General features: G+C 40.8%; 2 protein-coding genes across 2 annotated transcripts in view; one reads left to right on the top strand and one right to left on the bottom strand.

Annotated features, from left to right (window-relative positions):
* LOC308086080 (uncharacterized protein) overlaps window positions 1-27,985 on the top strand; it is a 499,718-nt gene that overhangs the window by 308,471 nt on the left and 163,262 nt on the right. The window lies entirely within an intron of this gene.
* Window positions 688-26,791, bottom strand: nlrc3l (NLR family, CARD domain containing 3-like). Its single transcript, XM_080428705.1, has 14 exons — window positions 26,739-26,791; window positions 26,322-26,381; window positions 24,789-24,914; window positions 23,808-23,900; window positions 21,719-21,902; window positions 18,506-18,647; window positions 17,025-17,117; window positions 16,267-16,394; window positions 14,373-14,600; window positions 11,160-11,354; window positions 10,251-10,426; window positions 8,882-9,158; window positions 6,782-6,997; window positions 688-4,344 (listed from the first exon to the last, which is right to left on the bottom strand). The coding sequence occupies exons 2-14, from the start codon at window positions 26,342-26,344 to the stop codon at window positions 3,964-3,966; spliced, it is 2,262 nt and encodes a 753-aa protein (XP_080284831.1). The 5' UTR covers window positions 26,345-26,381; window positions 26,739-26,791; the 3' UTR covers window positions 688-3,963.

Genomic DNA, 27,985 nt, shown 5'->3' with positions numbered 1-27,985 from the left:
AGTTGTTCATGCATTGGTGAGTCTTACTAATATGCTATTATTAGTAACTTAGCATACTAAGTTATAATCTACAAACATTATGGAAACCACACATACACCGATATAGTTCATATTGTGCACTGGATAGCCTGCCTGCGCGCATGAACACACAAGTATCACAACATTTTAAGTGTCACAAAATGCTATTTTTATTTGTCTACTAGAAAAACACCATATAGCAGAGTTCTAAGGCACAAACACCATCTTCCACAGTATCATAAAAATTAAATACATAAAAATATTACATCTTTGTATCGTTACATGACCTTGATAGTTTATAAACTATAGCAAACTGTTCTTGCTGGGTGTTATGATGAAAAGTTGGGGACTGCAAATGTGAGACTAAAGCTAACAGAAAATTACCCGTCTTCAACAACCAATTCAACATGCATGTCTATTCAATGGATCAATCTCATCACAGATTCTTGCCATGAGAATCAGCTCATTTTAGATGGCTGCTCAAGCGCATTCATTTTTGTGAAGCAATGGGCCTGCAGTGTCTCAAAAACTAATCTTTGCCGTCAGGCAGAAACGTTGCATCGCCAACACATTTCAACTTGTTATGCTTTTTCATAAGCACACAACACATCGCATTGTGACACGTTGCGTGCTTGCAGAGTGGATATTTTCACTATTTAAAAAAATATATTTTTAAAAAGTAATGTTTGGGACATACAGGGTTTCCACCCGACACCTCTATCCGTTAAAGGACCCAGGACTATTATATTAATTAGGCCACAGACTCCAATTTGATACAATTTGCTTTCTCTGGGAAAACCAATCTACGCTGTAAAATTGTCAGTGATAATTAATAACTTGAGTACGAATGGAATATTTGGTACCATTGGGGAAACCTCATATGTCCAAAACTGTTACTTTCCAGCAAAAGTAGCAGATCCACAAGCTCAAAACGCGGTGCCAACTACTTTTGTGTGACGCTATAGTATGATCAAGTAGGGAGTTCATTTACGAAAAAACAAAAAGTTAGAATATGGAGCTAAGACGTTTCTGCCCAACAGCAACTATATATTGTATGTGGCATTGCATTATGTATCTCCTAACAGTTAACCCAAGCAATCGACTACAGGCCTTTTCAATTGCATTTTTTGTTTTACTTAAAAGAACCAATTATTTTACACCTGTAAACTTGATATCACATTAAACTTGAAGTTTAGGAACGTCAGAAAACTCCAAATTGTATTTCTTATACACAGCATAAAACAACTTTAAGGAGAAGAGGGGAGATGAGGATGACAGTAGACAGCAAGACCTGCATTGTAAGGCAATGCCACCGACTCGCATCTGTTAGTGTCCCTTTGTCTCAGTTTATGCCAACATTTGTGTCATCCTTTATGTTCACACACTGTAATGGCCTGATCACATACTACACGTTCAATAGAATATCTTCTTCTTATGTTTAAAAATCCCTTAAGGTAGTGGTGATGGGTTCCATTATAAATGAATGAAATGGCTTCATCTCGCCCCTGCAAGGCACAGCGCAGTTTAGTGTACATTATCAGTAGCATTGGAATTAGCTTTGAAAGGGCAAACAGGTTTTTTTCCTCCTCAGCTGCAAGACAGGTGTTGTGGAATGTTTGATAAAGCTATGATATTTCACATTAGATCAGAATCATAGCAAGGCATCTACAGACTGAAAAGTTCTATTTAAGATAATGTTACAGCCCTAAACGCCAGCACACACCAACAATTGTCATAATTTAAGAAACTGTCAATCACTATCGATTCATTTGGGATAATAAAAGCAAAACAAGGCAATATAGTAAAGTATAAAAAAAATGAAAATAATGAACGCTCATCACAAGTTATCTGATATAATAGTTTTACCCAGCAGTCAAAATTGCAACATTTGAAGACCAAATCACGGTGCACAACGGTTTTCACGAGTCCAAATATTACAGACCCCAACCCTAACGGACCGGGGAAATGTGTTCGGAGATCCGATTGGTCCCAAATATTAGAGAACCGACCTGGTACATCAGAGACAGGTCAGGTATTGGAGCCGGTAATAATACTGTTCTACCAGCAGATGGCGGTGACGCTACTCCAATAGATCGTAACACATGGAACCAAACCCATACAGGTCTCTAAGGCATTATCTGGGGTTTTTGGTTTGAGTGAGCCCACATGAAACGGTTTGGGTGGGCCCACATGAAACGGTGACCAGGTGAACTGTTGCCAACTTAAGACAGTGTTAAGTGATATGTTTGTGTTACAATACATTTTAAATGTAATAATCATGTGTTTAATCAGTAACAGGGGTGTCCCTGTATCTCTTCTCCAGCACTTAAGTAAACAAAATAAATGTGTACATTTTCAGGTCAGGATACACATTTCATCCAACCACGTGAGAAAACACATACATATTCAAAGATGAACACGTGAAACTGTTGAATAGGAAACTGTTGAAAATGTATTCTCTGTTGAGACGGGAGACCCCCGTTACTGAACAAATACTCTATAGCAATGATTAATATCACAATATAGAGCTTTAACTTTTTAACACTTTCAACCTGCCGTCTCAATTTGGGCCCGTCATTATAGGCAACCAGTGCAGCACACATCAGTTGGTACCATGTATTACGACGTCAGTACAGGCGCATATCCATGTGCGTGTAAATTCACGCACATTCACGCACGACGCTCGTCAAGCTCGTGCCAAGCTCACAATGCGTTGCGATTGCGACACCTTGTGAGCTTAGATTGGCTATTTTCGCACGACACTGACATACAAGAATGTGTCGTTTTACGTGCAGGCACGTAAAACAAAACAGAAAACGTGCACAGGGACTCCTCCAGCGTTAAATGACCAGTTTTAAATGAAACTCCGGGAGTGTACAAATGGAACCAAATGGACCTGTAAGGGTCCACTTGGGTCCCAGACTCGGCACAAAGCCCAAAAGAGTTTGGTGAGGCGTTTGGTTAGAGGTTCGATGACGGGATAGCTCCGGTTGGACACGAACTGCAGGTGCTCCATGCCAGCTGAGGAGCGATATGCCTATAGTATACGTCTCCGGTGAGTTGCAGTTTCATTATTGGTGTGTAAAATTAAATAACCTGCACAATAGGGACAACTTTATTTAAGCAACGTTTCGATCAATAGACAACAGACGTTTCGGTCTTCAGATGCCAGAAGGTGGTCTGTCGTCCGAAAAGTTGTCCCTGTAAGTGTACACCGTGTGCGGGTCATTTTATTTCATTCTATACGTCTGATCCCTGCCTACGCACCCGTCTCTGAGCTGAGCAGGTGTGCATAAGACTTTGTTTCCTATTATTGGTGTGTAAAAGAAATCTAAAAGAAAAAAAAGGCACACTGATTGGCTGTTGTGATTGCGAATATTTCAACTTGAGCGAAGACAAGGATACGTTTTCGTGTCTTTGCGCTCGCCCGGTGCAAACTCACGTCAATTTGCGTCTTTGCATTGGCTTTACACGTGAACACACCTTTACACCCCCTTTTAATAGGCTCTATGCACAACAGCCATATTGGTATGAAATTGGGCCGCCTCCTTACTTCCCTGTAACTTTAATCACATAGGATCATTGTAACAGCCAAGAAGTGGCCCAGTTTCATGCCAATATGGCTGCCGTGCATAGAGCCTATTGTACCAAAAGAGTCCTATGGCGGAACACCAGATGGCACAAGGGCCCTATCTTGCGCTGCGCCTTACCCCATATGCCTGAACCTATTACGCATTTTTTACTTTTTGAAAACATTTCAAAATAGTGAAAATAGCCAATTTTACAAGCTCCCAACGAGTCGATGTAGACACTATTTTGACCATTTTTAAAATGTTTTTCAAAATAGTACAAAATGCCAAATAAGTTTAGGCATAAGGGGGTAAGGCGGCGCACAAGATGGGGCCCACAGTCTCCGCTCCTCCCGGCACAGCGTCTCCTCCGGTCTCAGTATTCCTTCTCGGTCATTTCGCTCATGCACAGCCTGAACAGCGACCCCCTCTCCGGGTGGCTCAGGCTCTTCTGCTCCATCATCTTGAAGGCGTCGTCCTGGCCCTTCATGATGGGGCTGCCGTCGCGGCAGAAGCGCCCCGTCAGCAGGCTGATGTGCTTGGGGTAGGAGATGCCGCAGAGGTGCCGCAGCAGCATGTCGAAGCGGCCCGGCGGCTGGCCGATGATCTTGGTGACGGCGCTCTCGATCAGCGGCAGCACCGACTTGCCCTGGTCCTTGGAGGCCAGAAACTTGGGCTGGGGCTTCAGGTGGTGCGCCAGCAGGTTCTTCCCCTCCAGCCAGAAGGTCAGGAATATCCACAGGGCCGCCATGTACTCCTTTAAAAGACAACCGCAACGGATCACTTTAAACAAGGGAAATTTCAAGGACCCTTATAACTCTGAGAGTGTACAAATGGAACCAAATGGACCTCTCAACTCTTCCAGTGCCATGCTTATTTATGGAATTTTGGCTCCGAGTGCCACAACCAAAATTAATTGTAAAAAAAAAAGTGCTTAGGAGCCGAGATACAGCCTTTTTCAGTAAGAAGTTAAACAAAGAGTGAATGGAGCAGCAAATCTTCAAATCATCATATCTTGGGTTCTGAACATGTTTTTCCAAAAAAAAAAAGCTAATCGTTAGGTCTCAATCTGTGGTTTGTGAAACAGAGTGGAGAGAGTCCCCTACACTAGTGCTTTCCTATGTAACTAGCACAACATGTGAAGTTATGTTTAGGTATTATCATTTCAACCCATTTAGACCGGGGAAGCATCCGTGTCATTTTAGATTTCTTTGGGCTATTCAAAAATGGCAGATCTACAAGCTCATAGCGTGGCACCGACTGCCGCGCTACGAGCTTGTATATCTGCTATGTTTCTTGAAAATGTGTGCAAATCTTTGAATACATTTTTTTTTTAAAGCAAACATTTTAACTCAAATCTTTGCTTCTGGGGATTCTACAAATGTCTTCTAAATCCAAACCGTTTTTTGAAAAAACTAGTTGCTATAATATCAGTGGTTCTCAAACTTTTTTCATGTCAACGACCACCCAAATGATATGTATTTGGCCGCGGACCCCCATCTCAAAATATTTTGTTCCAGGGACCCCCCAGAAGCAAAGATTTGAGTAAAAAAAAAAAATACATATATATATATATATATATATATATATATATATATATATATATATATATATATATATATATATATATATATATATATATATATATATATATATTAAAAGATTTGCCAAAAATAGCAGATATACAAGTTCATAGCTACGAGCTTGTATATCTGCTATTTTTTTAATAGCCCAAAGAAATCTAAAAATGACACACAGATGCGTTTCAGGTCTTAATGGGTTAAACCAATGTTCTTACTGTTCTACATACAGCCAACCAGTTAATGACATTTGAAATTGAGGCTTTATAACCTTTGCCTTTATGAAATATCGGAGACCAGTATGGCTTTATGGAAGATGCTTCTGAACATGTATTCTGCTGCTAGTCTGACCAATTGTAATACTGTCTATATTTATAAAAAATGAGCTATAATCCACGCAAACATTTTGGAGATCAGTGTTTTGAACAGCTAAATCCAACCCGGCCTTGTGATGGCATGAATGGAAGAAGCTCCGTGTAAAAAACACAAGGAAACTTATATCATCAACATAAAGGTAGTTTCACAGTGAACGGTAGAAAAGGCTTCCAGAGCATTGCATGTACATTTATAGGACAATATCATACCAGGAACATTCAATGCTCTATGTACAACTAGCAACTTCCTCCACTCGTGATGTCACAATTCTTCAACTCCAACTTCTCATTTTAACCCCTTGAAACCCAAGCGTCCAAATTCTGGGGTAAACTTTGTGAGGTTGCAGTTGGCTGTTTTTTCGGCCCTGGGGGACCCCGGTCAACGAAGAAAATAGCAAAAAGTTGTAAATAGAATATCATGTTGACTAATCTGTATGATAGAGTATGTTAACAACTCATTCAGTGCCATTGACGTGTAACACATCCATTTGTTCCAAAGCCAAAGTGTTTACGCTAGATGGTGCTGTTTGCCAACCTATGAATGATCCTATGACTTCTGGAGAACAGCAGACGCGGAAATAATGTGATCACAATGTGATTTTTTTGGGCGAGAACAAGCTATATTCAACAGCCAATAACTAAAGAACAGAGGGTCGCGGTGACACGCTTCCCCCCCCCCCCCCCAATGGAAGCAGACGCATTTCTCCATCTTTTGCGACACTCTGTGTCGATCGTCCAGGGAAAAAATATTCTGTGGCTCTTGAAAGGTTATTAAAAATTCTCAAAAATGCTGGCACTGGCTGACTTAATATAATATGTTAATACAGTCGACACGCGTTATGAGCTTGTAGATCGGCAAATTTCTACGCGCATTTTCCCCAGCATTCGGATGCTGTTCAAGTGGTTACGGCATTGGTTCTCAAAGTGGGGTCCAGGGACCCCCAGGGGTCCTTGGAGGGGTTTCAGGGGGTCCCCAGCAAAAGTAGTTAATATATAGCATCACAATCATTTTAACCACTTTATCCATTTATACGTTGGCTATTCAAAAATAGCAGATCTACAAGCTCGAACTTGTTTGGATTGAGCAAGAACATTTTGGATTTTCTTTTTACACAAATCTTCTCTTCTGGGGGTCCCTGGCACAAACCCTTCTCAGATGGGGGGTCTGCGTGCAAATACACATCCATTTGGGGGTCCTTTCCACAAAAAAAAGGGGACCATAACGCCACGGCATCTTTACCTGAACGATGAGGTGCACGAAGCAGTACTTCTTGCGTCCCTGGCGTGCCTCCTCGCTGACCACCGTGCAGAGGCCACAGTATGTGGTCACCAGCTTCACGTCCAGCCCGGCTTCCCTGATCTCCTCCTCCGAGAACAGCCAGGCGTTCTTCTCGTGCAGCTTCAGGGCAAACTTGCCCATCTTCTTCAGGAACACACGGTCCTCCTCTCTCCATTCCTGAGACCAAAAGGAGACGTGTCTTAAAAAGGGATAGTTCACCCCCAAAATGACTTTTTTCCCTATCGATTAGACCGCAGTGCATAAATGAATGGACTACTTTGATTGCAGTAAGCAATGAAAGGCTTCGTTTTGTTGTTACTTTTGGGACAATTTATTAGGCCTGTCCCCGACTGAGGATTTGTATAGTCGAATCTAATTGGCGACTAATTGCCAATAGTCGGACTGGCAGTCGACTAATGCAACACCCAAAAAAAAAAATATATATATATATATATATATATATATATATATTATTTTTTTTCTTTTAATTTTTTGCATGATTTGACAGAGAGATTGGCAGTCGAATCAGACTGATTCGACTGCCAATCTCTCAGTCAAATCATGCAATAGAGGAACATTCCATTTGGGCTGTAGGGGTGCTTAGTGTCTGATTTAACATATACTATTGGTTTCTCCCAATAAATCATGATGTATATCTATTTTTTGCAAACTATTAGTTAATTAATATAAAAAACTAGGCCAATCTCTCAGTCGAATAATTTTATTAAAAAGAGAGAGTCGACTCAGACACCCCTCGACTAATTAGTCGACTAATAGAGGTCAGGCCTACAATTTATACATTTCTTTGTTAAGTAGCCGTGTAATAAGCGGGATAATCAATGGGGAGTGAGTGGGTCATTATTGAGAAACACACCCTTTCAGGGTGATTAGACCCCGACACGATAGGCTGCCCCAACGCTCCTGATTTCGTGTATAGAGGGGCGGGTGTATAGAGCCGGCGAGAGATTGCGCCTGATCCCATTGGTTCACCGATCTGTCCGTCAACCCCCGCCCCGTTAACACAACATTACGAGCGACGTCCACTGCACTCTGGTTGGTTGGGAAATGAAACACTTCCTCATACCGAGTACACCGACGCGCTGGGCCAGGCTTTTATTTTTTAGCAAAACTAAACAATAAAAGCCTGGAGATCGAGGCTACCGACGCGATAACCCTGTCGGGGGTTTATCATTCCTCATTAAGACCTGTTCCCAATTGATTATCCCTTGCATATTATCACAAGTCGCCAAACCAGGCTTTGTAATGCAGACAGTGGTTCTCAAACTGGGGTCCAGGGACCCCCAGGGGTCACTGAGGAGTTAAGGGTCTGTGACTCTTGAGAGCGTACAAATGGGACCAAATGGACCCTTACAGGTCTGTAACTCTGAGCGTGTATAAATGGGACCCCATTTGTACACTCCCAAGAGTTAGGATTTTTGTAGTGTATATTGCGCTCCCAGAGATTGTATTGTATCCAGTGGTGGAAAAAGTACTCAAATTCTTTACTTAGGTAAAAGTACCAATACTGCAATATAAAAATACTCTGTTACAAGTAAAAGTCCAGAATTAAAAACTTACTTGAGTAAAAGTACAGAAGTATTGGCATCAAAATGTACTTAAAATACCAAAAGTAAAAGTACTAAAATATTTGAAAATAGCAGATCTACAAGCTCACAACGCGTCGCATCTGATCTGCTATTTTCAAATAGCCTTGGTATAAAATAGGGCTAAAGTAGTCGGTGTATGTTTCATAAAATAATAATTTATATCTGAAAAGTAACTAAAGTTTTCAAATAATTGTAGTGGAGTAAAAGTACAATATTTGCCTCCGAGATGTAGTGGAGTAGAAGTAAAAGTATTGGAAATTGGAAATACTCAAGTAAAGTACAAATACCTCAAAATTGTACTTAAGTACAGTATTTAAGTAAATGTACTTAGTTACTTTCCACCACTGATTGTATCTAATGGGGATCAGTGTCCGCATATCAAACTGGGGACCCTTTAAATAATAAAAACAGTTTGAGAACCACAGTAATGTTATAAAAAAATATGTTACTTTACTATTTGGTTGGACGCTTGCCCGTGGTAGTATTCCAGGTTGCAGTTGGTCTGATAGATCATGAAGTTGGCGACGAACTCCGACAGCTTGGGGGCGAACTTGCCATAGTGCAGGTACTTGAAGCGAGAGTCCATTAGAGTGTAAACCATCCAGGAGACGAAGGGAAGCCGACAGAACCTCACGAGGGACGTACAGCGCTTGTAATGGTCGAGGACCTGGCCTTGCACCTCCACGTCTTTTTTAAAGTGCTGGAACAGGTACTTGTCACTGTCGCCGATACTGTGTGGGAACGGAGAAAAGATCACATCGATTCAACACAGAGAAAAATCATATCGATTCAACAGAATTCGACACGGAAAAATCACATTGATTCAACTGAATTAAACAGAGAAAAATCATATAGATTGACCCGAATTAAACAAAGAAAAATGATATTCATTCAACTGAATTAAACACGGACAAAAAACACATTAATATGCACAACATCCATATTGGAAAGAAATTGGGCTTCTTCCCTACTTCCTTCACAGGTTTTATCAATTATACTAATTGAGGCTCCGTTCTATTTAGTGTAGCACAGTGGTTCTCAAACGTTTTAATTTCAAGGACCCCCAAAACTCCTGGACCCCACTTTAAATTATAATTGGTAAGACCCGTGAAGGAAGTAAGGAAGAGGCCCAATTTCTTACCAATTTGGCTGCTGTGCATAGAGCCTATCCAACTGAGAATTCAACACGGAGAAATATCACATCAACTCAACTGAATTCAACTCAACTGTATTGACCAGCGGTTCTCAAAGTGGGGTACCGGGGAGCCCCTAGGGGTCCTTGAGAGGGCTCCCCAGCAAAATTAGTTCAAGTCAGTTTAACCAATTAAGGCCTGAGGCGATTCTTTAAAATGTTTTCTAAATCCTAACAGTTTTTTTGAAAAAAAAAAATATTTTCTTTTTTCAAGATTTTTCAAAAATAGCAGATCTACAAGCTCATAGCACGGCTCAAGGCTATGAGCTTGTATATCTGCTATTTTTCAATAGCCAAATAAATCTTAAAGTGACACAGATGCGTTCCAGGTCTCAATGGGTTAACCACTTTAACCCTATTTTGTACTCGGGTTATTCGAAAATAACCGATCTACAAGCTCACAATAGTAAAATCGTCAGTGATAATTTAACTCCCGACAGTGCACACCATTTTCTCCATTGTCGGAATTACAGACCCGTAAGAGTCCATTTGCTTCCCAACTACTGGGTCAATCAATTTAGCTGGGGACCCCACTGGAGCCCCCTTTGAGAAGCACTGGTCTAATCATGGACTCGTATGGGATGTGGCGCGTGCACGGCTCGTTTATGTTGACAACAAGACACACACATACGTGAATCCCTGGATCTCCGTCTCCAGGTCTATGAGCTTGGGTGGTAGCGCTGTGAGAGCGGCTCTTCTCCCCAGGATCCAGATGCGAGCGTGGGGCAGCAGAGTCCCTCTGAGCAGGTTCACCACGATGGCGTCCATAGGAGCCGCCGCGTTGATGTTGGTGACCTGTCGACTGTCCTGGACACGGGGATAAAAAGAGAGACGATTGTTATTATCCAAATTATTAACTACAAATATGAACCCCAACGTTCCTAGCGACCGCAGCGAACGTTGGGGCTGAAAATAGCTGATCTACAAGCTGTGGAATATATAGCAGACCAATCCTAGAGAACATTCTGCAAAAACAGCCCATCTACAAGGCCATTTTACCATTGAGCTAATGGAGCCTACCTGCTTGCTCAGGGGATAAATTGAAGGTGATACTGTTAAAAAAATAAGTGTTAAATAGCTCTATATTGTGATAGCGATTAGTGCCATGTTTTTTGGGGCGGTAACAGGGGTCTCCTCATGACTGTGTCCTGGACTCAGGGAAGAGAGAGATGATTATTATAAAAAAAAGTATGAACCACATGAATCCACTGTTTACTAAAGCCCTGGACCTGCCGAGGAGACCCCTGTTACTGAGCAAACACTGTATATGAATGAAATGAATGACATTTGTTGAATGAAATTTTTTTTAACCAAAAGATATGACTTACATCACCTATGACGGCTGCACACATATTCATATACTGTATATCATTGCTGTCGTATGTCCAAAACCAGTCCTTATTTATTTCAAAAGCATAAAAAAACATTGGGAGCTTGCAAGTGTGTGTGTGTGTGTGTGTGTGTGTGTGTGTGTGTGTGTGTGTGTGTGTGTGTGTGTGTGTGTGTGTGTGTGTGTGTGTGTGTGTGCAAATACACGTACATTCCAGTCAATGTCCTGCAGCCACATGTCGAAGCCGTCCATTATGATGATAAATTTACAGTCGGGCTCCATCAGGCAGTCCAGGTTCTTGCACATTTTCAGGTCGTACGTCAGAGCATATAAAAAGGACATCTCCGGTTTCTCGCGTAGCCGCCACAGTAGCTTGAACGACAGTGGGATGAAAAACAGGAAATCCTATGAGGGGGGGGGGGGGGGGGGAGAGGAAAGACACATGTTTTGTCAATGACACTGAACAGGCTCAGTTGCAGGACAGACAAGATTTCAAGATCACAAAGTTTTTGTTTTACTTTACAAGTAGCCATACAGAATCACATGCTGCTTGACATCAGACGGAAAAACTGTTCATCGACCCTTTTTTCACTGACGAAAGCTAAATTAAAACTAGGCTAAGATTATGACTAAATTATGGACAATTTCATCAACAGCCAAGTATAAATCAGGCCTTAGGATGCCATCACGGCACACCAAAATAACATTTTGTAGACTATATCAACTGTAGATTTAGTCGACTAAAACTATACTGATAGTAAGACATTTGACTAAATATAACAAAGGAATATTTTATTCGAAACCTAATTTAAAATTTGCTGTCAAAATTAACACTGCTTGCCATGCTGTGGTACTATATCTAAGATCCTGTAGCTCTACAAAAGAACGTTTACACGGGGAGCAGATGTTACCTTCTGACCAGACAGTGACTCTCCCTGAACGTTTGTGGAGGCGACTGATTTATCCTGCTTGTGCATCGACTGAATACAAGAACGCTCGCCCCGGGTCTAATCCGGCTCGCCCTGGGTCTAATCCAGTTTGCCCCTCGGAACGGTCGCTACCAGGTATTCCTGAAACGTAACTTCAGTAAAACTATGCCTAAAACTAACTTTATTCCTAAAATTAACCTCAGTAAAACTATGCCTAGCCCAAAACTTATTCCTAACCTTAAAGGGATTGACCCTATTTTCTATCAATTACACACCACATGAAGCCTTGAATTAATGGAGATGGTTTCGTTTTTGTCGCATTACTGAGACAATAATTTGATTACAGTCTCCTACCGGCTAATGTTTCCGGTAGGAGACACAAAGGAGACTCTTTGTGTCTCCTACCGGAACCGCTGCTGGTCATCAGACGATTGTCTTAGGAATGACAAAGAGACAAAACCTAAAAAATATCCATGAATTCAAGTCTCCATGGGGTGACTAATAGATAGAAAAAAAGTGGGTGAACTATCCCTTTAACCTCAGTAAAACAAATACAAGAACCGCTGGGGGGGGGGCGAGCGGCCCACGGAAAAAATGGGGGGCGACTGTGTTTTTGGGGCGAGCGTTCCGGGTTACTCATCAACTTTCTCAATGCACAGCAGGTGCGTAGCCACACCCAGCTCCGGGTCCAGTTATTATAGTTTAACTCAGGCCAGGTGTGACGGCTTGAATCATCAATACCTGTTTCAGAGCTACCATTCATTATGCTATACAGCTAAACTGCTGTATATAGAAGATACTGTGAAGTTGTTTACATAAAGTAATGTGGCAGCTACTGAAAAAAATGCAGTTAGTGTATATAATAAATACCAAATCTTTTTTTTTTGCTCTTTGCCCTCTCTTTGTTGTAATAATACGTTATATGTACCTGTACACAAGAATACGTTTTACTCTTGTGTACCTGTACAGAAGATGTAACAATAAAGCACAACCTTGAACACCAATATTTCATTGAAATGAATGGACAGCCATGCTTAGCCATGCCGTCTTGTTCTTTTAACCCATTAGGACCGGAAGGCATCAGTGTCATTTTAAGATGTCTTTGGCTATTCAAAAATAACAGATCTACAAGCTCAAGCTATGAGCTTGTAGATCTTTTTTTTTTTTTTTTTTTTTTTTTTAACTCATTGACTGCCAGAGTTAAAACCTCGTTCATAGCAGCCCTTGCCAGCGATTTTCGTGTTTTTTTGTTTCGTTATTTTGTTATTTAATTCACATATAGAAAGTCTAGCTGGACAGTTGAATCGTTTTGATCGTTCCACCACTAGAGAGCAGCACATACCAGCTTGATCGCCTCTCGATCACACTCGGCCCCCCCCCCACACCCACTCACACAGTCAAACACATGAACCGGAAGTGAAATGTCTCAGATTCTGTGATCGGCGAAAATTACGATGTCATACACAACGGGGATGACTGTTCGTCACCCAGACCATAGATTATAGGAGGGGAGGTCTCCGATCGGTTTTTATAGCGTGTGAAAAGCCGTTTGTTTCCCTATTATGGTCGAAAATGACTGGGGGGGGAAATGTAAAACCGAAAACGGAACCCAAGCAATGAAACCGGATGCAGTGGTGGTTGAAGTAAGTGGAACCTGAAACTTAGCCTGATTCATAACAGAATAGCGTGATCAGAGCATAAAGATCAATAAAGACCATAGATCGCATTAATGCGATCCTGGCGGCCAGGCGCGCTATTTATTAGATCGCATTAATGCGATAATGGCGGCCAGGCGCGCTATTTATTAGATCGCATTAATGCGATCCTGGCGGCCAGGCGCGCTATTTATTAGATCGCATTAATGCGATAATGGCGGCCAATGAGTTAATATCATGAAAATGTGTGCAAATCTTTGAATATATATATTTTTAAAGCCAACATTTGTAACTCAAATCTTTGCTTCTGGGGGATTCTACAAATGTCTTCTAAATCCTAACAGTTTTTTTTTTTAAACTTATGTTGCTATAATATCAGTGGCTCTCAAACTTTTTTCATCAAGGACCCCCATCTCAAAATATTTTGTTCCAGGGACCCCCCAGAAGCAAAGATTGCAGTTAAAAATGTATATGTGTGTGTGTGTGTGTGTATATATATATATATATATATATATATATATATATATATATTCAAAGATTTGCACCAATTTTCAAGTTTTTTTCCCCAAAAATAGCAGATCTACAAGCTGCTATTTTTGAATAGCCCAAAGAAATAAAAAAATTACACACAGATGCGTTCCCGGGTCTTAATGGGTTAATACCGCCATTCAGGAGGATACAGAGCTTGTTTTTTTTTTAAAAATTATGTATGGAAATGTTTTTATTATTCCGTCATTATTGCTACTGTTAGTTTCTGAATTACTTTGCTGAAATGGTAAGAATCTAAAAAAGAAAAGTAATATCTACCCAGTAACTCAGACATGAAACATATAACATACCCTGTTGGCCTTCTCCTCCGACCAGTCCAGACAGAACTTCTCTGCCAGCGTGGTCTTGCCGCTCCCCGGCAGCCCGGTGGTGGTCACCACGCGCACCAGCTGGCCCGTCTTGTTCTTCATGCGGAACAGGTTGTTGACCGTGACGAAGGTGTCCGGGGGGGGCAGCGGGGGAGGGGGCTGGGACGGGTAGGGCCGGAACTCGTGCCAGGGGTCGATGGCGCCGTGGCCCTGCAGTGGAGATCAGGGTTTATTATGGTTAATACATGGATTAAAAAGCAGGGGGTCTTCAACAGGGGGTCCGGGACCCCCTAGGGGGACCTCATGAGTTACTACAGGGGGGGGGGTGAGTGAACTTCAACCCTAGCATCCCTATTCTGAGGGGAACATTAGCCGAAAATAGTTTGTTTCAGGCCAAGGACCAAGGGGTCCTTAGCCGAAAATAGCAGACCTACAAGCTCGGCTATTTTCGGCAATTTCGGCAAAGAGGTTTGGTGTAGGGGGGGAAAAAAGAGCAGACCATGTACAGAGTGCTACGGTCAAGTATACTACGGTTTAACCCATTAAGACCTGAGGCTGATTCTACAAATGTCTTGTAAATCCTTTTTTGGGAAAAAGACGCGGCCAAATACATATCATTTTGGGGGTCCTTGACATGAAAAAAGTTTGAGAACCACTGATATAGAAACATATCAGTGGTTCTCAAACTTGTTCATGTCAAGGACCCCCAAAATGATATGTATTTGGCCGCGGACCCCCATCTCAAAATATGTTGTTCCAGCAGGGACCCCCCAGAAGCAAAGATCTGAGTTACAAATGTTCGCTTTAAAAAATATATATATATTCAAAGATTTGCACAAATGTTCTTGATTTTTCAAAAATAGCAGATCTACAAGCTCGTAGCACGGCACTCGGTGCCGCGCTACGAGCTTGTAGATCTGCTATTTTTGAATAGCCAAAGTGTAAAATAATGCTTTTTAGCTCAAATGAAAAAGTGAGACAGATGTGTTCTAAATGAGTTTAAGTGGTTATTATGTCTGAAAATACACATCAACATGAATCCAACATATTAAAAGATGATGTGTAAACAAACTAAACAACATTAATTTACGCAACACTGATGATAGAGCTGCCAAACAAGTATAAGTATATGAAGCGATCTATGAAATCTATAAAAAAAATGTAATGTGCAACACAATTTTACACAATATACAGTATAGTGGGGGTCGCTGCTACATCTCTCTCTCTCTCTCTCCGCTAAGGGGTCCTTGGCCTGAAAAACATTGAAGACCCCTGGATTACAGCAAAATAAAATCAAAATTTTCTTTCTTTTCTGATGGAAGATGGGTTTTCCTGTCTCGCCAGATTTTTTTATAAACAGAAAACAAGTGTTGAAGTCTAAGTCTCGGGGGGAAAACAACCCATTTAGCTTCAATTTTAATGCGTTCAAGTTCCAATTGTCTGTTCATTTGTGTCATCACTTCCAATTTTACTGGCTTATCCTGTATCCTCTATCAGTCCTCTCTCCTGATTGGATAAAATCGGCATTCCGAGATTTATTACGAGCTATTTATGGCAGAGATATGCTATAGAGTAGACTGGGGGGAAAAAACGGTCCAAGTGCAGTTGTCGTAACTCAGGCCTGTTTTACTAGAAACAGAGGGCTTAAAAATATGCTTCAAAACGTCTATGAAGAAGTGGGGTCTGTCTACTATACAGACCACCTTCACAACACATAATCACCACCTGTCCCCTGTAAAGACCACCTTCAGAGGAGAGCCTCTTCCCAGTGGGCCCAGAGACGAGGGCGTGGCTGCACAACACAGTTGAGTTGGACGTGTGATGATGGAAGAAGAAGAAGAGGGTTTTAAGTAGTTCTAGTAAAAGCTATAGTAACCTGAGTGGAGAGCTGGGCCTCGACGTAGATGTTGTTCAGGAGCTCCTGCTTGCCGGCCTGGGGCACGCCCTCGTTGATGACGTAGTACCGGTACTTCAAGTCCTTCCTTAGTCTGGTGCGGGCGTGGGCTGGCGGGGGTTGGAAGATACAAGATAGACAATGAGGAAGCATTCACTGTCACATCCATTGTGGAGCAGTGTTAATTTCGTCGACTAAAACGATGACGAAAAATGTTCGTCAACTACCTTTTTTCACTGACAAAAGCTAAATCAAAACTAAGCTATGATGACTAAAACTATGACAAAATGTACTGACAATCAACAAATAAAAACTAGACTAAAATGTTAGGGAGGGAATAGTGGAAAAGAGATCCAGTAGAACTAAGAGAAGTACGGTAATCTTATGTTTGGTTGTGCACGCATGTCGCGGCCCGAAAATAGCCGATCTACAAGCTCACAATGCGTCGCAGTAGATATGCTATTTTCGGCATGCAGCCAAGTACTGTATAAATCAGGTATTACGACGCCATCACTAAACCAACTGTAGATTTAGTCGACTAAAATCTTCTGATATTTAGTCCACTAAAATATTTCAGGTGACAAAAGAAAAGACAAACAAAATCTAAATTTGCTGTCAAAATTAGCACCGCTGTGGAGGTGTTCTCAATTTTTTATTATTATTTTTTTACTCCAAAAATGTTGTTGGACAATGTAATTTAGTTATTTAGCCGAGTGGCTGTTCTGTGCTGGTTTACTTACATTTGATGCATTTGTTTTGCAGTTCCTCGGCCAGCTTGTCCATCTTCATGTATTCCAAAATGTCCAGGGCTTTAGCCACGGCTTCCTCATGCCCTGAAATGACAACAACAGATCAATCAATCATTAATCAATCAATCAATCAATCAATCGATATCCAAAAGTGCTGTCTGTCTACAAGCTCAGATCACGTTGTGAGTTTGTGACACAACATAATGGGACATACAACAGTTTTTTGAAAAAAATAAAAAAACAATAAAAAAATATTGCAGATCTACAAGCTCATAGTGCGGCACTCGGTGCCGCGCTATGAGCTTGTATATCTGCTATTTTTGAATAGCCAAAGAAATCTAAAGTGACACAAATGCGTTCCAGGTCTGAAACCTGTCCATGACTGAAACCCTTTGTTAGGCCAAGGTCCCGCAGTCTGTGATTTGTGAAACTTGAGTGTTTCCTTAACAATTAGCACAATGTGTGGAATTATGATGTTTTGCTCAGATTTTTTTTCTAAACCTACTTTCTACATTCCAGTTGAAGGAATTGCATATTAAGGCTTTAACCTTTGCTTTTGTGAGATATCCCGAGACCATTAGGGTTTTATGGAAGATGCTCCTGAACATGCGTGCCATAGCTAGTTTGACCAATTCAAACACAATATAATCTATTCTATTACTAATTTGAACACTTATATCACTCTTTCAGTTTCATCTTACAATAACTAATAACTGAAAATAGCTCAATCTACAAGCTCACAACGCATCGCAGAGCTTGTAGATTGGCTATGACATGATTCCATAATGATTCCATAAAATACTTCTGTAGAATCCAAATGGCTGAAATCAGTCATGGTGACTGAGAACTTATTTACCCATTAAGACCGGGAAGGGAACGCATCTGTGTCATTTTAAAATGTCTTTGGCTATTCAAAAATAGCATATATACAAGTTCATAGCGTGGAACCGAGTGCCACGCTATGAGCTTGTATATCTGCTTTTTTATTATTATTTTTTTATCGTGAAAATGTGTGCAAATCTTTGAATATATAAATTTTTTGAAGCGAACATTTTTAACTCAAATCTTTGCTTTTAGGGGATCCCTGGAACAACATATTTTGAGATGGGGGTCCGCAGCCAAATACATATCATTTTTGGGGTCCTCGACATAAAAAAAAAAAAGAACCACTCATTATAGCAACATAAGTTATTTTAAAAAACTGTTAGGATTTAGAAGACATTTTGTAGAATCCCCCAGAAGCAAAGATTAGAGTTACAAATGTTTGCTTTAAAAAATATATATATTCAAAGATTTGCACAAATGTTCACGTTTTTTCAAAAAATAGCAGATCTACAAGCTCATAGCGCGGCACTCGGTGCTGCGCTATGAGCTTGTAGATCTGCTATTTTTTGAATAGCCAAAGAAATCTTAAAATTACACAGAATGCGTCCCGTGACTGAAGGGGTTAATCCATGAGTGTGTATTCTGACCTCTGACTTGGATCATGTAGTCGACCACGTCGAGCACGTCGGCCGTCTCGTTGGTGGAGGTGCCTTTGATGCCGCTGCAGGTGTGACTCTTGAACACTTCAAACTGATAAGGAGTCAGATCTGCCAACACCGTCTGCATGGTCTGCAGGGCGAGAGACAATGACACACATACACACACGTAGAGAGAGACAGAGAGAGAGAGAGAAGTCATGAACTGGAAAAGGTTCATATTAACTGGAGGCAAAATGGTAAATGTTCTATATTTAACACTTTTCTAGTCTTCCAACCACTCAGAGCTCTTTATCTTGTACGGTATGCATCATAAGGCAGATTTATACTTAACCCATTAAGACCTGAGGCCGATTCTAGAAATGTCAGTGGTTCTCAAAAGTTACATTTGTAACTCAAATCTTTGCTTCGGGGGGTCCCTGGAACAAAACATTTTGAGATGGGGGTCCACGGCCAAATACATATCTAAAAACGTTTTCTAAATCCTAACAGTATGTTGCTATATCAGTGGTGCAGTGCTCCAACTTTTCCATGCCAAGGACCACCCAAAATGATATGTATTTGGTCGCAGACCCCCATATCAAAATGTTTTGTTCCAAAATATGTATATTCAAAGATTTGCACAAATGTTCAAGATTTTTAAAAAAATAGCAGATCAAGCTATTGCAGACATACAAGCTCACAGCGCATGTCTGCAATTTTTGAATAGCTAAAGAAATAAAAAATGAGACGGATGCATTCCCGGAATGAATGGGTTAAGATCATCGTATAAGAGATAATCTCATAAGATTATCCTATGGTGTGTGTGATGGAGCCGGATTTCTGAATCGCTTAAGATTTAAAAACTCCTGTAGTCTGATAGCCCAGTTTAACCCATTAACTGATTAACTGCCAAAGACGTTTATAAACGTCTTTGGGCATTCAGCTATTGCCTGCCAAAGACGTTTAAAAACGTCCTGGAAAAAAAAAAAAAAAAGAAATTCTAAAAAGATTCTCTAATTATTTAGTATTGACACTCTTTCGATATTCCAAACGAATAAGGAGATAACAATTTCCAAAGATTTGCTGCTCCATCCACTTCAATGTTAAAATTCAAACGGACAAACAATTCACATTGTTTTTTGGTTTGAAACTACTGGTTTTGAGCTATTTTCAAACATCAAACAACACATGACAACAAGGTCATAATGACTTCGTTGACATTTGTGAAACCACACCTGAATCTCATCTGTGATTAGAAATTATCTGGGATCAATCATACTGGAGAAAAATATTCTGTGGCTATGCGAAAAGGTACCAAAATCGTTCAAAACCCTGGCAGAGGCTACAGACTTTTTGAAAAAACTCTGGCAGTCAATAAGCATCTGTGTCATTTTTTTATTTGAGCTAAAAAAGCATTATTTTACACTTTGGCTGTTCAAAAATAGCAGATATACAAGCTACGAGCTTGTAGATCTGCTGTTTTTGAAAAATCGTGAAAATGTGTGCAAATCTTTGAATATATATTTTTTTCAAGCGAACATTTGTAACTCAAATCTTTGCTTCTGGGGGTCCCTGGAACAAAGTATTTTGAGATGGGGGTCCGCGGCCAAATACACATAACTTTGGGGGTCCTTGACATGAAAAAGTTTGAGAACCACAGTAGTAACATACGTTTTTTCATATGGGTCTTAATGGGTTAATGATTCCCTCTTAACACATTGACCGCCGGGCCCGTAGTTCTACGGGCCGTTAAATCCAACGGTTAAGCGCCGATCCCGTAGCCTACGGGCTGTGGTGCTTTTTCCTTTTTTTCAATTTTTTTTTTTTTCAATTTTCCAGGGGGACCATTTTCAGTGTAACACCACCCGAAATCGACCGGAAGTGCGATCACGTTTTTTGTTTCCCGTCTGCCTTCATTCTAAGTCGTACACAAAAAGCCCTGTAAAACCTGTACAGGACATGTAGTTTTTCATCCTCGCATTTCCCATGTTAACATAAACGATCAGAACTCAAACATGGCGGCTCCGTTTGACACGCGGTCTCGACGAGTAGACACCAGGACATGTGCCCGTTGTTTACAAACAGTGGATCGGGCAATCTAAAGGATTTTAACGGGGCCTATGGCGACCTGAAAAAAACAAAAAACAACAATAAAACCTTGGCACTGGTGAGTACATTATGAGATTAGCCCTTGGCGGTGGATGTGTTAACGGTCTGATTCCTTAACGCATCCAAAGGGACCCTTACAGGTCTGTACCTCTGAGGTTCAAAGTTCACTTTATTTGAACGAAAATACTACTCAGGACCACGAGTGTACAATAGAATAACTGTCAATAAGTGTACAAATGTGATCCGGTTTTATTTGTTGTTTACACTCAAGAGTCATGGTGGTCCTCGAAATGAAAGTTTTAGAACCACAGGTATTGTAATTGTGTAGCAGACATGAAGTCTACATACCAGCTCTGACAGTGTGGATAAACTGGTTCCGGAAACGGTTTCAAATGTGATGGAACCCATTCCAGTTCCTTAGTGTTGGATCCGGTTTCTCTGGTTCCGGATCTCAACCCTATTCATGACGTGACAAAGCCGTTGAAAAACAGCCGATCTACAAGCTCAACATGTGGCATTGCAACACGTTGTGAGCTTGAAGCTATTTTGGGGGGGGGGGGCAAACCTGCCCAACTAGCTCAACGTGCCCAGGAGGCGCTTTCTGCAATACTTTCACTGCAGCCATCTAGGACAGTGGTTCTCAACATGCGGGACCCACATGATTTTGGGACAAATTAAGGACTTTTAAGACCTTTTGAAAAACAAGAGCAATACTGCATCAAAAGTAACCAAGAAACTATACTATAAAAACTGGTCAAGCATTGGCCAAATTGTCACATAACATAAGAAAAGAAAAAGAGTTGCGAGCTTGTAGATCAGCTATTTTCACAAAATGTATCTGTGGAACTGAGTCAAACTAAAAGTAATGCCTCAACGCCTACAATTCTAAGTATTTGTCAGGGTGGGAGGTCCCCAGTCCAAATAATGATTATTGTGGGGGGTCCGCAGTTCAAATATGAGTATTTTGTCACGACCTGAAAACTTTGAGAACCACTCTCCCTAGTATACTACAACAGATTTTCGTCCACAGACCACTTTCCAACACAACACAGCCGTCGGAGCGGAGCGGTGCGTGTGTGTGTGTGTGTTGTTGGGGGGGACCCCTTCATTCACCTTGAATATGTAGGGCATGCACTGCTCCGGGTGCAGCCTCCCCGGCTGGCTGGACTCCTCCTCTTCCACCTCGGGTCCCTCCGGTTCCACCGGAGGTGGGGGTTCCGGAGAGTCCGCTACGGGATAGTCTTCCAGCTCCTCGGGCTCGTCCAGTTCCTCCACTTCCTCCAAGTCATCAAAGTACCTGGAGGGGGGGGTGGGGGGGGGTATGATTTAGATTTGGATTGTAGCCTTGGCTATTCAAAAATAGCAGATCTACAAGCTCACAGCGCGTCACTTCGTGCCGCGCTGCGAGCTTGTAGATCTGCTATTTTTGGAAAACTCTGGAATGAGTTTGAAATGAAAAATCTTTGAATAATTTCTAGAAAAGCTTTTACACAAATCTTCTCTTCTAGGGGGTCCCTGGCACAAAAGCTTTTCAGACGGGTGTCCGCGGCCAAATACATCATCAATTTGTGGGGTCACGAAAAAGTTTGAGAACTACCGATTTAGAAGGCATTTGTAGAATCGGCCTCAGGTCTTAATGGGTCCAAACTCGTCACAATGTTTATGGACCCCAACCCAATTTCAGCAACAAGTGGTGACTCGCTCTGGGGACAAATGGAATTTTGACCTTCAAGCAGACTGTTCAAAGTTTGAAAAGGTTGACCCTACTTAAACACATACATTCGTTTTTATCCCAGTTTGGATTCTTCAGTGGCTGTGAAGCGCTGCACTGCTGTGAATCTCAGGTTATGTGTGTTTTTTTTGTTCCGGAGGTAGCAAGGCTCAGGCATGGATGGGCTCAGGTTGCAGTGTTACGTCGACATTCGTGACCTATCTTATACGGTCGACCAGGCCTGGAATTTCATCATTTCTAGGGGCAAGGCCGGTGTTTTTAAAGGGCTCAAAGGCCAAATGCCGGGGCTGCAAAGGCCATGACATAAATACAGCTTTTCAGAATTCAAATTCTCAACAAGACAATGGTGTCTAAAAAACATATTGACAGTAAAGAGGCAAAGGAGAAAACGGTGAAATCAGGTGGCACACTGGGGCAGTGTGGACGGGGCATCAAGGCCACTGTGGCCTCTTAGGGTATAGGATTTTTTGAAGGGCACGAGGGGCAAAAGCAGCCATTATCTTCATGAAATTCCTCCCCTGCGGTCGACCTAAGAGGTTGCCTATTTTTTGCATAACCACAGGCTGGTCCCCCCCCGTAATATGTTGCTAGTACGCAACAGCAGTTTTGATCAAGAATGCAACTTGTTAAAACAACACAGTACACATGCACGCTGCGAGTGCAACCCGATCACCTCCACTCAGTGCTAAAACAAAAGCAGGAGTAAAATGACACAGCCTGGCTTGTTGAGACAACGCTCCAACATTCAGTGAAGTAGGAGAGCAACAGATAATCGACGCGCTGCGTTATGTGCTTGTAGATCCGCAAGCAAGACTGTCACATAAATATATTAAACTTTATTTTGCAGAATGTGTGCTCAAAATAGAGAAGCTAGGGTAAATGAAAACAACTCAATTGAGCCACTCAACGGCGATAGTGTAATTTTTTCTTTTTAATAATATATTTAATAATATTTTTAAGGCACTTTATATTGTCACAAATCTCTACATTTTGGATGATAATATTGTGGAACATGACATTTTTTACTGAAATTGTGAGAATGGAGTATTTATATCTAACCATATCTGACCACAGTGACACAAGACATTTTTGCTTGTGTGTGCGTGACTATGCTCTTTCTTTTCACCCCTTTTTCTCCCCAATTTAGTAGTTATTCCTCCCCACACATTTGAGAGTTGTCACTGCCGTCGTATCCTACTGACTATTGACCAGCCAGTGAGGATCCCCCACCAGGAGGACGTAGAGCTTCCGTCCTACTCCTCCCGCCCAACACTCCCCTGCTGACAGGTACATGCAGTGACAAATATCACCCTCCCCCGAACACGGGCCAATTGTGTTCACAAAGACGATCGACAAAGCCGGATGCACCGCGGTCCGCGGTGGATTCCAACCCACAATCCCTGCGGTGGTGGGCAGGCACTTTACCACTGCGACGCCCGACTGAGCGCCCCCCATGACCACGTTCTTTACCTGGTATCAAAGACAGTGGCTCCTGGAGCTTTGGTCTGCTGCGTAGTCTGAGTGAAGATGGTCTCCGGATAGTCAACGCAGTTCAACTTCACCCTGGAAGACACAACCAAAAAAAAGACAATGTTTTATTTTACATTTAAAATGAATCAGTTTGAGCGTGTGATCATTCAGTATTAAGCATCTTGTAGTTTCTTGGTGTTGCGTTTATCTTTTTAAAGAACATGTGATGATTATGCCGTTTGAGCAGTATTAATTCTATCTGGACAAACACTGATTAATAACTAGGTTATGAGTAAATGCAATTGATTGATGTGCTGGGAATGTCATTCACAATCTAGGGACAGGGCCATTATAGGACAATCTATAGCTATGACGAGAAAGTATTTTACCCACTTTACACCCTGTATCCTTCAAAGTACGACGGTAAGAAATAGCAGATATACATACAAGCTCACAACGTGTCGCATAGATCCGCTTGTTTTGCCATCCATAAAAATGTTGAACATTTGCTCAAAATACAAGGGTTAATGTGGTATGGTAATAATTAGGACTTATGTTTGCCGTGGGTTGTACTGTATTTAGATCATATAATAGTCATAGTGTATTAACTGACCCTGTGATGTAGAAGTACCTGTACTTAAATCATCATAATAATATTAATAATCACAGTGTAACTGACCCTGTGATGTAGAAGTACCTGTATTTAAATCATCATAATAATATTAATAATCATAGTGTAACTGACCCTGTGATGTAGAAGTACCTGTATTTAAATCATAATACAGTAATAATAATCATAGTGTAACTGACCCTGTGACTGTATTTAAATCATAATAATGATCATAGTGTAACTGACTCAGTGACTGTATTTAAATCATAATAATAATAATAATAATAATAATAATAATAATAATCATAGTGTAACTGACTCAGTGACTGTATTTAAATCATACTAATAATAATCATCATAGTGTAACTGACCCAGTGATGGCCTGGCTGCCTTGGCTGGTTATACCAGGAAGTTCCAACTCGTCGTTCTCAGTGAATTCTACCACCAGCTCTTCATCGCTCTTCATGGACCCGTAGCTGGACGGTGGTCTCTCGACCCTGTAAGTGGACACACACCCAACGTACTGTCACCGTGGCAAATAGAGAGATGTACCCATACCATGTTGTCCTTCCCCATACCCATTTCGATACCCATAACCTGCGCATCGGTCGATATCGGGTATCGATCCGATACCAGTGTGGGAATTAAAAAAGAAACGAGGTTAGTGGTTCTCAAAGTGGGGTCCAGGGTTCTTTGAGGGGGTTCTAAATTGAACCAAATGGACCCTTACAGGTCTGTAACTCTGACAGTGTACAAATGGAACCAAATGGACCCTTAGGGTCCATTTGGTTCCATTTGTATTTGGTGCAAGATGAAGTTAATCTATGTATGACGGCGTCGCTTGCAGACAATGATCTGATCTCCAAGCTGCTGATCAGTAGTGGAAAGTAACTAAAAGTAACTAAGTACATTTACTCAAGTACTGTACTTGTACTCCACTACAATTATTTGGCAACTTTAGTTTTCAAAATGCATAAAAACCTTTTTTTAAATAGCAGATCCACAAGCTCACAATAGCTTGTAGATCTGCTATTTTCAAATGGCCGAAATTTAAATAGGGCTGAAGTGTGTGTTTAGTAAGTAACTAAAGTTTTCAAATAATTAATAATTTCAAGAAAAAGTACAATATTTGCCTCTGAGGTGTATTGGAGTGCAAGTAAAAGTACTGACAATTGAAAATACTCCAGTCAAGTGAAAAAAAAATACCTCAAAATTGTACTTAAAGTAAATGTACTTGGTTACTTTACACCACTGTAAGCAACAACACTTTAGGAACAAACCCACTACAAGGAACTCCAACAAAAACAAGCCCAAAGTCGCTTATAATACCTAAAAATTGTACTTTTAAGGACAGTACTTGAGTACACACACTTAAGTTACTTTACACCAGTGGAGATATCCAGTGGTGGAAAAAGTACTCAAATTCTTTACTTAAGTAAAAGTACCAATACTGCAATATAAAAATACTCTGTTACAAGTAAAAGTCCGGAATTAAAAAAATACTTGAGTAAAAGTACAAAAGTATTGGCATCAAAATGTACTTAAAGTACCAAAAGTAAAAGTACTAAATATTTGAAAATAGCCGATCTACAAGCTCACAGTAGATCGGCTATTTTCAAATAGCCTAGGTATAAAATAGGGCTAAAGTGGTTAATGTATGTTTCATTATATCATAGTTTATATCTGAAAAGTAACTAGTAACTAAAGTTTTCAAGTATATGTAGTGGAGTAAAAGTGCAATATTTACCTCTGAGATGTAGTGGAGTAGAAGTAAAAGTATTGGAAATTGGAAATACTCAAATAAAGTACAAATACCTCAAAATTGTACTTAAGTACAGTACTTAAGTAAATGTACTTAGTTACTTTACACTGATATCAAAGAGTTGTATGTTGTGTTCTATTACCTTTCCGCCTCCGCGTCCATCATGGTTGAATGGAGTGTCACTTCCGTGTCTGAGGACTCACTGACATCAAAACACAAAAAGTTATTCATTCGTTATTCCATCAACCAAAATGTGTGACTTTTCACACTTTGACACACCTCTCTCTATTGGACATGTTTAAACATACATGTGACGCAGTTGATAAATACAAACTACACTGTGGTTACAGCTGTGGTTACAAAGAAGACAGCTCGAGCGTTGGCCCTGCACACTGTCACATAGTCATACCCACCTTGTAAGTGCTTTTATGTCAGTTTACGACCGATTATTCTACGCGTTGTCATGAAACTCTGACCAATTACATACCTTTTTGCAGAGATATTGCATTGAAATGGACTAAAAACAGAAACAAATACCCCAACGGTTGGTTTTACTGACCGTTCCCTGTTCTGCACTGTGTGTTGCTGCTGCTGCTGCTTCCCTTCTGTCGGTGTTGCCAGGTTGTGGGAGGAATGAGTAAGGAGAACCAGATCTATGAAAACGAGCCCAAAAGAAGTGACTATTATTAGGCTATTTAGGCCTAGGGGCTATTTTCACAAAACAAGTCTTGAAGATTTTAACTACAATCTTGTATGGGGGCCAGTGGTGGAACAAGTACTCAAATGTTTCACTTTAAAAGGATCCGGATTTCAACATTTACTTGAGTAAAAGTACACACGTATTGGCATCAAAATGTACTTAAAGTACCAAAAGTAAGAACTCATTTTGCGGAATCAGAAGTTATCATATTATTGTCTAAAATGTATAAAAAATCTTTTGAAAATAGTAGGTAGACCTTGTAGATCTGCTATTTTCAAATAGCCAATGAATGTGGTTAATGCATGTTTTGTAATAATAATAAAAATCTACAAAGTAACTAGTAACTCAAGTTTTCACATAATTGTAGTGGAGTAAAAGTACAATATTTGCCTCTGAGATATAGAAGTACAAGTATTGAAAATTGGAAATACTCCAGTAAAGTAAAAAAAAATACCTCAAAATTGTACGTAGTACAGTACTTGAGTAAATGTACTTAGTTACTTTACATCACTGTAAGCAACTATACACTTTACTAGGGACAAGCCCACTCTACAAGTGGGCTTTTCAAGCAACTCAACCAAAAAATAAGCCCAAAGCCGCTTATAATTAAGCAGACCTGGCAACACTGCCTGTGTCCCAATGCAAAAAGTTTGTTTCGGTTTCGGACGACTCTGGCTGCACTGACTCCCTTTGAACGCTACGTGTCGCTATAACCCCACTATGGATCAGTGTTGCCAGATTCTGTGAGAGAAACAAGCAACCAGGTCTAGGAAAACCAGCCCAAAAGAAGCGACTATGGGCCACATGAATACTTTACATCAGCTATTTGAAAATAGCAGATCTACAAGCTCACAACGCGTCGCGATGCGACGCGTTGTGAGCTTGTAGATCGGCTATTTTCAAATAAAATCTTGCAGGGAAATTATAATAAGCAGATCTGGCAACCCTGCTATGGAAAGCCAGTCGTTGTGGCAAACAACAACAAATGTTGGGTTTGATAAACAGTGGTGGAAAAAGTACTACATTTTTTTACTTAAGTAAAAGTATCAATACTGCAACGTAGAAACACTCTGTTACAAGTAAAAGTCCGGAATTTAAAATCCACT

This window comes from Gymnoscopelus braueri (genome assembly GCF_963280865.1).
Source record: "Gymnoscopelus braueri genome assembly, chromosome: 5".
In the NCBI taxonomy this organism is placed as follows: Eukaryota; Metazoa; Chordata; class Actinopteri; order Myctophiformes; family Myctophidae; genus Gymnoscopelus; species Gymnoscopelus braueri.
The sequence above is the reverse complement of the archived record's forward strand: the minus strand, read 5'-3'. Positions and strand labels throughout refer to the sequence as shown.

What these genes read in the sequence shown, in the direction of transcription:
- nlrc3l (XM_080428705.1), bottom strand. Translation starts at nt 26,344, where the DNA reads ATGATGGACGCGGAGGCGGAAAG. An exon ending in AGGCCCAGCTCTCCACTCAG is followed by an intron (nt 14,601 to 16,266) that starts GTTACTATAGCT and finishes TCTCCACTGCAG; the next exon opens with GGCCACGGCGCCATCGACCC. An exon ending in TGCAGGACATTGACTGGAAT is followed by an intron (nt 10,427 to 11,159) that starts GTACGTGTATTT and finishes CCCCGTGTCCAG; the next exon opens with GACAGTCGACAGGTCACCAA.